Source organism: Gallinula chloropus, assembly GCF_964237585.1.
Source record: "Gallinula chloropus genome assembly, chromosome: 23".
NCBI lineage: Eukaryota > Metazoa > Chordata > Aves > Gruiformes > Rallidae > Gallinula > Gallinula chloropus.
This window is the reverse complement of record NC_140108.1, coordinates 8,464,023-8,475,597: the sequence shown is the minus strand read 5'-3', so window position 1 is coordinate 8,475,597 and position 11,575 is coordinate 8,464,023. Positions and strand designations below refer to the sequence as shown.

The following is an 11,575-nucleotide window of genomic DNA, read 5'->3' as shown; positions in this document are numbered from 1 at the left end:
CGTTTGCAGCTCCAGGGTGGTGCAAACATACCACATCAGTGGTTTCAGCTGTGGACCACGGCACGAAGTACGTACCTGGTACCACAACCCCTGGTACTCCCAAACACCATCTCAATCCCCCTAAACAAGTTTCTGAGAATATGTGTAAAGAGAACACATCTTCAGGAAGCCTGATTGCAAAGGGAGCCTTGAAGTAAAAACCTGCCTTGGAATGGGGCTCAAAAACTCCAGCCAAGAGCTCCTCTCCTCTAAAGCAGCGCTGGCTTGAAAGACAAACACAGCCAGCAAACACAGTGCTGGAAGAACACTGAGTTTCAGTCCTGGAGCTGTGTAAGAGCATGAAGTGCATCCGCCTTTCATATGGCCCTAAGAGTCAGCAGCCTGTGGGAAAGACTCTAACTTGTTACATACCCTCTGTCCTCTGGCTGAGTATCTGAGCATCTCACAGTCTCTCACAGCAGCCAAAGGCACCTTACAGGGTGATGAGAAGACTTACCTGAGGCTGAGCACAGAATCTTGCAGAGCAGGAACCTGAACTCTTCCCAGCAGCTACTGCCTGACTTCCTGAAGGTCACTACCCAAACCTGAGTGTTAAAGGGGAGGTGGAGAAGCCAATCACACAGCCCCAGGGAATGAAGTTTCCCTCAGCCCTAGGTAGAGAAAGTAAAAGTTTTAGTAACCTACATCTCGGTTCAGACCCAAGTTAGCACTAGAGCTTTAGTAAAAGCATATTCTTGAGCTCCCTGTTTCCAAATCCTTCTTGGAGTAGCTACTCAAGGTTAGCACAGCCAAGCCCTTTTCCACAAGTTCCTGAAGCATTCTGAGTGGGAAAGGGACCACACTGTATATTAGTCATTTATCTTCGGTGCCACGTGGCGGGTGGAAAATGGGAATCTTTAGCTGCAGAGATGATTCCTGACGTCCCTGCCATTCAGGATCCTGCTTCTCCCTCAAGGTAGCAAGCAGGTTACACCTTGATGGCTCAGAAGTGAGGGAGAGGTTTCTCTAGAAGCACACAGTTTGCTTTCCCCCCACAAGCCCAGACCACGCTGTGCCCATGCACAGGGAAAGGCAGCTTGTGCATCCAACCTCACCAAACCGCTGGCTGCAGAACACCCTCACAACTCCTACAACTGGAGCCAAGTATTTGCTGAGAAACCAGCTCAGCAGCAAGGCCAAGACAAATCTCAGTTCTTGTGGCAATGAGAGGCAGATGAGGGAAGCTCTTCTGTGGAGGAATTACAGATACAGGTTGTGGAGCTAAAGGAGACACAAACTCACTGCTGTGCGTGTAACCCCACTTCTGATGGTCACCCTGCATCTGGGTTCCTTGGGGCAGGAGCTCTGGCCAGGATCCTCAGGGCTGCTGCTGCTGGTAAGGCAAAATCTTGGGTTTATCCGTAGTTCATGAATACCATGGCTGTTAAATTTCAGGCTCAGCCCTCTTCTGGAGATATTTTGAGGATTATTAGGACCATAGTGCACATCTGTTGACATTTCACCCCGTTCCCTGCCCCTGGTTTAGAATATCCTGGCTTTCCCAAGAGAGACTTGTGCTTTAAAGGACTCTCAGACACAGCCATCAGCGGCCTCAAATCTGCACTTGTCAGGATTTAAGTCTCTTCCAAATGCTTCTGACAACTCCCCAGACTCCTTGCTGGGAGCCCAGGGCCATGGAGGAGTTACTCAGCACTCTGATGCTTCCCCTCTGTCTTTTGCAAGAGGTGACAAGGCTCTCCTGCCGCATCAGGCAGCCCGAGCCCCCACAACCCTGCTTTTATACAAGCACAGAGAAAGCTGCTGTGACTTCAGAGTTCTGATGGATTTTATAGCTCTCAGGTTCTCAAGTGCAGATATTTGGTTTGGACTACAGGCAAGAACTGTCATCCTGACTATATTTGGACAGAAAAAGATTCCTGGCTTTGGTTTGCACAGAGCGTCTGGAACACATGACGCTGTGAGGGAACCCATCTGGTGTCCTGAGGAGCAGGACAGCGAGGCAGGGTACAGGGCTGACACTGCTTTGTCTTCACACTGTTAGCAGCAGGGGCTGGGCCCTGGCTATCGGGTGTAGGGTGCTGGGACTTTGTAAGCAACGTCAGGGATGCACAGAGCGAGATCTCCACATGCCATAAAGGTCACAGGCTCTGAATGACTCTCAGAGGGAATGGATGACGTGTGAAAACTCACTGGGGGTTACGGAGAGCACCACACACGGCTCCGTTCCCCAGGGCGAGGTTTAGCTCAGAAATAAACTCACGTGATGTGATTGTTCTTAACATTTCTCTCCTCCCCTTCTCTCAGCGCCCTGAACGCTTACAGCTACTGGCAGCACCATTTCTGAATGACTCTCTCTGTTAGACTTGCTGCTTTTGGAGGCCAGCTCGCCCAGGGCCAGGAGGCACATGGCACCACTGCCCTCAAGTCCCCCAGCTGATATTACAACTTATCTATCCCCCTGCTAAGAGGTGCCACGCAGACAACCATCCTTAGTGCTAAAATCGCAGCCAAATACCCCAAATGCATCTCATCTCTCATGGAACCTCTTATTTATTCATGGATGAAGCAGGTATTATTCAGCCCTGGAACAAACCCCTCTCTGTAGCTTCTCTTGTCGTGAACTGGGAGTTCGATGTGGAGACAGGGAAGAGAGGGACAGAAGGATCTAATGTCCCATCATGTCTGATGGCTCCAGGCATGAGCATCAGCGTTTCATCTCTAGGGCAGCAGCCCAAACCCAGGCCACAGGCAGAGGGCTGGTGGGGGGTGCACCCAGCTAGAATGATTTACTACATATTGTTGGCTCTCTGGTGGCCCATGTGAAAAGAATTAACAGATCCTCATATAGCTCGGATTGAAAAAGCACTTACATGTTTATCCCTGTCTCTCACAACCTGGGGGGGAAAAAAACCCCTCCACATTCTTGTGTGGTTCCTGTGGGACTGGTGGTTAAAGCTTGGAGCTTCTCAATGGGTCAGGGACTGAAAGGGATTGTATCTGCCATAGCAGAGAGCAACATTCCACAGGGATGGGGAGAGTAAGACTGTTCCTTCAGCCCCCAAACATTCTCCCACTTTCGATCAGGCAGCCCCTCGTGATCAGTATCTGCTGATGTTCCTAGAAAAATCCATGGTCTGCCGGATAGCAAATGAGCTGGAAACAGGGGCTTGCTCCAGCTGGCAAACAAACTGGAATATTTTGCTTAACTGTCAATTTGGAGCTGCAGCTCACTGAAGTGCCTGTACTAGCCTGACCTCCTGTTACCAGAGAGACACGTCCTGACCCTGGTCAGCAGCACAGCAGCCCGCTCATGGCCACGTAGGGAGCAGGATTTCTGGGGTGAAGTGAGGGGGAATTGTTACTCAGTATGCAGATGATAAAGCACATCCACACAGAGTAAGAATTGCTTCCTTACGTGGGGTTATCTTTGTTGTCCCTCCTTGGTGGGCTGTATTAACCATCTGTCATCCATTTGTGGATGGACCAGCCCTCCTTGATTGCTGGGAGCAGCATGGACTAGAGAGAACCTAACTGAAGGAGGGATGGGTTCTGTTCCTGGCTCTGGCTCCTGACAAGTCCTCTCCCTCTCTTCATTCCCCCAGTCTTGTGCTGTCTGTCACATGCCAAGTCTTGGCCACATTTCTAAAGGTTCCAAAGATGAGATGAACTGCTGTCTTACCAGTTTTTACCCCAGGAAGGCTCAGCAAGGTCTCTCCCTTTCAAACCCCTTGCTGTACACAGCTGCAAGGGACAGAACTGCAAACACAGAGCACAAGGAGCTCCCAGCTCGTTTGCAGAAGACCTGTCAGTCTCATTTGTAGTAATAAGCATCAAGCAGAAAGTTACCCACTGATTAAGCCACAATCTTTGTCTTTTGTCTTTAAAGGCACATTTGCCTGCTGCTCCAAATCTCCTCACTGTCCCTCTAACCAGCCAGAACACCAGCTGGCAGCAAGAGGAGGAAGGGGAAGAATGTCTTGCCATTTTGTCCCCTTTCCTCTCTCATACTCTCTAACTCAATGTAATGCACCTCCTGGTCTCAAGCTGGGCTCTTGGCTCTTTTCCTGCTCACTAGTTACCTTTTTCTTCCCATACTTCAAGTTCAAGCCTGGACTGGGGCAAAGCAACTGCTGGACAGGCCGAGCACAGAGAGATTACATGTGAACTAGATGAACTACGCAGCACACCGAGCTAACCACTCCACCCAGCGTGTCACCCAATCACCCAAGCCTCTCTGATCCGGCCCTCCATGTAAGCAGGCTTACCAGGAGAGAGCAACCAGCAGAACCTTCCTCACACCTCCAAAGCCTCAGAATCCAACAGATCTGAGCTTCCCAAAACCACACCCAGCACATACAGGTATCTGCTTGCCTCCTGTCACTGCTTCTTCCCGCGGCTCCACGGACCATCTTCTTTCTTCTCTGTTGTGGTGCAGCAATTCCCTTCTTCTCACTAGGAAAACAAGAGGGTCAAAACAGTGCTTAACAGCTCAACTCTAGCTCCTCAAAAGCCATCACAGCAGAAACAGGGAAATGAGAGGAGACTCAAACCCAAAAGTGATGCTTACCACCCATTGCTGTTATTCTTAAGCAGGTATATGAGCTGTGCAATGTTCCATCTCTAACTTGGCCACACGATGAATTTCAGATATGAAAACAAGATCAGATGATCTTGAAATGGAGCTTGCATTTGAAAAAAACTAAACCATAAAACAGAGGGGAACTCTTCTTGCCCTACAAAACCTCTTTTCATTAGCCAGGAAAAAGATAACAAAAAGAAGAAAATAAAGAGCCATTTGCTGCAACAGCTGCACAGCTTGGAAGTTGAAGGCTGCAGTCTTCCTACAAGTTTTTTTCCTTTAGGGAGAATACTCACTTGGAAGCCTCTCTTCATTTGGTGTCCAAAGAAATGAGGAAAAAAAGTGAAACAGATGCTCCCTGTTGTTTTTCCCTGAATAAACAAACACCTTCAGCATAAGGGATGAGGAGAACACCACAAAGACCAACCAGTTGGCCAACTCTGTCCCCTCTTCCCTGAGGGCCACCAACACACAGAGATTTAATACACATAGCATGGAATCATAGACTGGTCTGGGCTGGAAAGGACCCCAAGGATCAGAGAGTTCCAACCCCCTGCCACAGGCAGGGACACCAACCTCCAGAAAACAGCTTTTGGATGTGATGGAGGGGCCTGTGTATTGCAGAAACTGCTTCACACAGCACTGGGGTAACACACAGTCCAGACAATGATCCAACTTGCACTGAGTAGTGGTTAAAGGAGCTCTTGAGCTACGAGGATGGCTCAGCCTTGTGCTGTTTGACAGCAGGCTCTGCTTCCTGGAAGTTTTGATATAAAATAAAGACAAATACTTCAGGCCACAGGATAGTATCTATTAAACACCAACAGGGAAATCCATCCTTCTAAACTGCAGTCTGGGAAGACCTAGCCTCTCTGTCACCCTTGCACTTCAAGAAACAGAGTCAAAGGAAAAAAACTGCTACCAAATAACTGTTATGGTGCCTTCCTGCTGCTGCACCACGACACAGCAAACAGGGTGGGAAACAGTCTGGTGTATTCCAAAGGAATTTACACTGACATGAAGGTGGGGGGAGTAAGTAAACAAGTACCCACACCTCTGATTTTTATCAGCTTTAGGTTGTGTGTGTGTTAAATCCAACCCAAGTAATTTAGGGGTTAAACCTGATTTACTCTCATAGCTCCAAAAAAATCCACTGAAGCTGTAACAGCCACAAGAGAATATTTTGACAAAGACTATCTCCAGGAGCCAGAGGCTGTGAGGTAAGACTCTCCCGACACCGAGGGATTATGGAGAGGTAATAAATCCTGTAACTACCCAGATCAAGTTAAAAATCTCTTCAGAAGATTTGCTGCCTCTTTGCTAACACAACAAAGGTAGTAGAGGAACAGAGGATTTTTGTTTGCTTTAAATACTGCTTGCAGCATGTAACAGAGTATGCTGCTGTGTGACTGTGCTGTTACAGTACACACCACACGCCGGCACGGCACACCAGCCCCACAGGCTGCCACTCCCACCAACAGTTACTTCACAGGACGGACTCAGTGGATGGTATTTCTTCAGTCAGAACAGCTGGAGTACACGACACAGCTGGATCTGTATTTCAGCTACTGTTTGTACATTCATTGTAATGCTCAGGAAAATATAGATTTTATTAAGTTTTGCTGCAAAACAAAGGAACAGAAATGAAATCCCTTTTCCTCAGGTCTTAGTTATTACTATTTATTTTCTTTACACTTTGATTGGAGTATTTAACACCTGCCTTTGGCATTATGGGTAGAAAGCTCAGGAGTCTCTGAACACATGGTTGTGCCAAAAAAAAAACATAATGGAAGAAGAGTGTCCCTTAGAGGTCAGAAATATTTGTTGTAACGACATTTTCTCCAATCAGTGTTCACTACGTTATCTCTAAGGCACACACTCTGTCTTGAGGATCTCCTTACGTCCAGCTTTGCCTCTGTCAGTCCAAGTTCTCACTGAGCCCCTATGTACTTGTCCAGAGTGTGCTGTCTTAGGACGTTACCTCCCCACCGCTGACAGGCACCTGGGAGAACCGACGCCACGGCTGATCTCTGGTATCTCCTCAGGGGAAGCACAAGCACACGCTTTGCTGTTGCCTGCCAAGGCATAAGGTGTATCCTCCTGCAGCATCTCCTTTCAGAGCAGTGCAAGGCTGCAGATGTGGCACCGCCGGGTATCAGCCACGACGCAGGCGCTGGCGTTGGATGCCATTGAAAACACGTGCATACAGAAGCCTGAAAGTCTTTTCTGCCTTCAGTAGACAGCAAGGCGAGTGTTCTGCACTTCAGGTCCTTCTGCTGGATCAGCAGCAGAGCGAGGGGGCTGCCTGCCCTCAAGCACTGCTCCTGGGCCTTATGACACTATGCAGAGGGGACTCCCTCCACCTCCACCCAAGTCACATCAGTTACTCGCTTCCCTGTCTTTCAGGATGGCTTTGCAGGTAGCCAAACACATCAGCCTGACTAGCACTTCTCCTCTAAAATGCAAACAAAAAGGAAGTAAAGGAGGGAGGTGGGAATGGGAGGGAAGGAAGCGTGTCCTTAGACAAAGATCTGAATCCTGTCCCGGATAACCTGCCGGCAGATGGGACACACGGTGAGGGCTGTGCTGCAGTCTGAGCACGAGCCATGTCCACACTGGAAGATCAGTTTGATTTGGTCATCGATGCAAATGGGGCAGGTGATGCGCTCTTCCATCTGCCGGTAGCGGTTCTGCAGGTCCTCCATGAGCTTCCTCTGATCTGTGGATTCAGAGCTTGGGCTGCACTCCACCTCAGTGCTGTCTGCAGGGGTGGAGAGCAGGAAGAGAGTTAGTCACCAGAGCCCTCTGCCTCATGTGATATCTCTCTCAATTAGACTCTGCCCCTCAAGAGCAGCAATTAGTTCAGAGACCACTCTCTTCCCTTAGCCTTATCCGGGGACTCCTCACATAAAAAGCCTGAGATGATGCTTTTTACAGACTGGCCAGTGTTGCTCTCCTCTGTTTAGTTGCTCAGCTGGCATGTGTGTTTATTTGAGGTCATTTGTTTGGTGTTTTTAAAAGGGGGAAAACATTTTTGTCTGAAATGCCCTGTCTGCACTGGGCAGGCTGCTGCTATCTTCATGTAAAAACATGCCGAGCTGGTTGCCATGCTCTGCCATACCAGTCTGGGAACCCTCACACCAGTACCAGCTTCTCTCAACCTCCTGTTGGCATTTGGGGTGCAAATTTCGGGTTAAGTCTTTCAGGACACACACAGTAAAACAAGAAGAAATACTCTGACGTCACTTTTGTTGACTTTTCCATGCATGAAGCTACACAGAGTCATTTAGTCAACTCTATGAAGTGGAAGAACCCCAAATCCTGGGCAGCTGCCAGCTTAGGTAAATAGACGACTCCTGGTTTCAGCTTAATGCAGCCAAGATTCCTCTTCTGCTCCTCAATATGTGATTAGCAGCTTTACACTTCAAGACAGACACCCCTTTCCCCAATGTTCTGCAATTAGTTGCACTTCCATGGTGCAAGAAGTTATTTCAAATACATATAAGTGAAGCAAGTTTGGAGATGGGGAGCTTATATAAGGCAAACACTGAAGGCATCACTGATGGGGAAATCCTGTTGATATTCTTAAGGACCTTGGTGCTCCCCCTCCAGTGGAAATTTGATGCAAATGTCTCCCTTGGAATCCTCATCACCCTTTTGTTGCCAGCCTGTAGCAAAGACAAATGCTCCTGCCTACTATCAGGTAACTTGCTTTTGTTTTAGCACGATGGAGCTCCAAAGAGGACTTTGTCCAATGCTGTGTGACAGATCTTGGTTCACCTCTGCTTTTTGTCCAGGCATCAAGTCACAAGACTCCAGCCTGCAGCAAAGGAGTCCACAGCACTACTCTATGAGCACCAGGACATGTGATTCATTGTAATGTGGGCATGTCCTAAGAGAGATCTCCACTAGAAAGGCATCAATCTGACAACTGCTTCACTGGGCAACCTGCATCAGTGCCAAGGCACGTGCAAACCTGCTATGAGCTTGCTGAGACACGTAACATTGCCAATTCTGGATGCTGAGTAATGTGGACAGAAGACAAAGCTGTCTCAAAGTGGGCTGAAGAGCTTTCTCAAAGCAATCCTGCTCAGTGATTCCTGGATCGCTGGCTAATGCCAGCCCGGCACAGGCACCGTCATTTCAGCCAGGGGAGAAGCAAGGCTTTCACAAGATGTAATTTTAGCTGTTAAACCACTGCCTGTGGATACTGGCAGACAGAGAACCTGTTATTTGCACAAAAAGAAGCCAGGCCCTAGGCAAGCTTCCTCTAATGTCCTACCTATAAGCTTGACCCATGAGAATCTACCTTTTCTTTTCTGAAGGTGGGCAACACCACAGGCACACCCCTGCTCCTCTCCCTCCTCCCCAAACCTCAACCACCACCACCAAACAACCCCAACTCTCTCTTATGCTTATTTCACTGAAAATCATTGCTGCTGCTTAACCTAACACTGCACAGAGCCCTTCCCACAGCACTTAACAGCAGGAACAGCAAACTCACCTTGTTTCAGTTTTTTTGTTATCGTCACTTGACATTTGATGCACTTCTTCATTCTCCTGGAACATTCTACCACAAATGACACAAGAAAGAGATTACAACGAAGCCCACTGATGTCAGAATCAAAAGGAAGGTAAAAGACTCAAGAATGTCAGCTCTGAACAACCTGAGACCTGCCTGGATGATGAAGAGATTGTTTTGGGTTGGAGGTAAAGGCAATGCCTTCTTTTTCAGCTATACCCCAGTCTTCTGCTTTATTCTTTCCTCAACCAGTAGCAAATACAACACAAGTCCTCAGAGCTCTGTGCTACTGGAACTGGTGCACAAAGGACTGGATGGAAACAGTCCTTTGCTCTGAGGGGAAGAGATGCAGCTCTGGCACAGAGGCCATACAGACTGCAAGTGCCTTGTGAGATGATAAACTTGCTGATGTGGTTGATCCAGTTGCCATTTAAACAACACAAACCAGTAACCAAAGCCAGAGAAGGGGGAAATCCTTCTTGGGAGGTTTTCGATGGATAAAGCTAGAACTGAAACATCTGGCTTTCCTCCTGAATTATCCAGGGCATCTATAAGCACAAGCAGAGCTGCCTGGGCTCCCAATGAGTGGGTGGTCAGAACACTCTGTGCTTTTTATAGATAGCTTTGGACATCTTCTCTAAGGTGATGGTGCTGAAATCATGCTGAGGTTGTTTCAGGACACAAACAGCACAATAAACAGCTTTGTGTCTAAACAGCACGTGATTCATGTCCAGCTAGGGAAGGGATGTGATGGAACAGGGAAGAAAATTTTTTGAAAGGAAAGAAACCTCCCCAGAATGGACTTACCTTCACACACAATACTGTGCTGGCACGGGAAGAAATGGATGAGCAAGGCCAGCTCTGAGCAGACCAGGCACTCTGTGGGGACAGCCGCACTTGAGACACTGAGGTTGGTCATCGTGTTGGGGGTGGTGTGCACGCGGCGAAGGCTGCAGGTGATGGCTGAGCTGTCTGAAGAAACCTGCTGTTCCCTGCAAACACAAACATGGAACAGAGTTGGAGCCATACATTCCAGGTCCTCCTTCAGCAACCAGGTAACATTGCATTGATCCATGGCAAACACTCCACAGAGCAGCAGATGCTCAGGTAGCATCTTGTGAACCTTCATCGCCCGAGGGGGACCAACTCAGCCTTTAGCAGTTGGGAGTCTGACTGGCTCTATCTAAAAAGAGCAGAGATGACTAATATTCACACAGGCTGAAACTGATCTTGTGAAGGGCAACAGTAAAGTATTGGCAGTATAATCATCTGCTGTGAGGAGTCAGCTTTTAGGAGTAATTTTAAAGTACAACTCTAAAGATCTTCCATACTTGCATACTCTGAAAAGCACCTGAGGTTTGTGAGCTTTACCTCTTAGAGGCTCAGATTCAGACTTCAGTCCTGGCATTACAAGCCCCAAATCCAAAGAAATTCCTGGCACACTAGGAGTGTTGGGAAGGGGGCTTTTTGGTCTTTTGATACATAGTCTGGGAGGAAACTGCTATCTCGGTTCCTACCAAAGTGGCCACGGCTTCATTTTAATGTATATAAGTCCCAGATACTCTTCCTCCTCCAGATTTATTAGTATCAGTCAGACTAACCATGCAGCTTAAGAAGGTGTAACTATCCTGTCCTGACAGCTCCTGTGTGAGATGCTGGAAGACACCAGGCTTATGATCTAGCATAGAGCACTCAGCCTGCAGTGGCTGCCTTAACTCTGCAGATACACACCAAAATCCTCCAGTCAAACCCCAACCCAGCAGCTGAAACCAGTACACTGTTAAGAAAATTTCAGAACTGGCATTCTTTAAAAGCAAAGAAACTGGCTCCAACACACACTCCACTGACAAAATTCCTACGGTGGATGGTTGAAGGGACACCCTTCACCTGCTACTGACAGTGACAGAAGCATGGCCAGTTACAGTATGTGCTGCACGGTTCCTCCTCCAGCTGTACCATGACTGTGGGTCTGTGCCCTCAGATCAAACAGAACTCTATATCCATGTTTGCAAAGTCAAAATCCAAACAACTGTTTCTCAGAACCTAAGATAAAGCTGTATCTGACTCACTATTTGCCCTTTGGCATCTTCTCTGCTATTTCTCTTATCAGTTGAAAAACAAACGTTTGTGGAGCTCTGGAATAAGTTCTGCAGGTTCTGGTGCCCCCCTTTTGTTGCACTTTCTCTTTGTTTAGACTTTAAATTTCTGTTAACTGCAGAGTCCAATGAAAGTAAAACAGAACCCAGAATCACTCTGCAAGAGAGAAGTTGCTCTTGGCCTCAGTGGCCAGTCTCTTCAGGCTGCCTCGGGGCAATCTGAGTTTGCACGGAGTGGCATTAACCTGCTCTTCCCAACTCTTTCCAATGGCAGTGTGCACCCTTAAATAACCCTGCCAGAAATACAGGGTCACAGCCAGCTTCAGAGGGAAGCAGAAGGTGCTCACACTGACATCCAAAGCGTGGTTCACCTGCCCC

At 48.1% G+C, this 11,575-nt stretch overlaps 1 protein-coding gene across 1 annotated transcript in view; it reads right to left on the bottom strand.

Moving 5' to 3' along the window:
• Positions 1-6,173: 6,173 nt before the first annotated feature.
• The window catches only part of MIB2 (MIB E3 ubiquitin protein ligase 2), a 44,671-nt gene continuing 39,269 nt past the window's right edge, over positions 6,174-11,575 (bottom strand). Inside the window, exons 19-21 of the mRNA XM_084274509.1 lie at positions 9,909-10,093; positions 9,084-9,149; positions 6,174-7,340 (exon numbers count right to left, since the gene is read on the bottom strand). Of these exons, the coding sequence (XP_084130635.1) occupies positions 7,099-7,340; positions 9,084-9,149; positions 9,909-10,093 (493 nt within the window). The 3' untranslated portion in view covers positions 6,174-7,098. The remainder of the gene's footprint in view (positions 7,341-9,083; positions 9,150-9,908; positions 10,094-11,575) is intronic.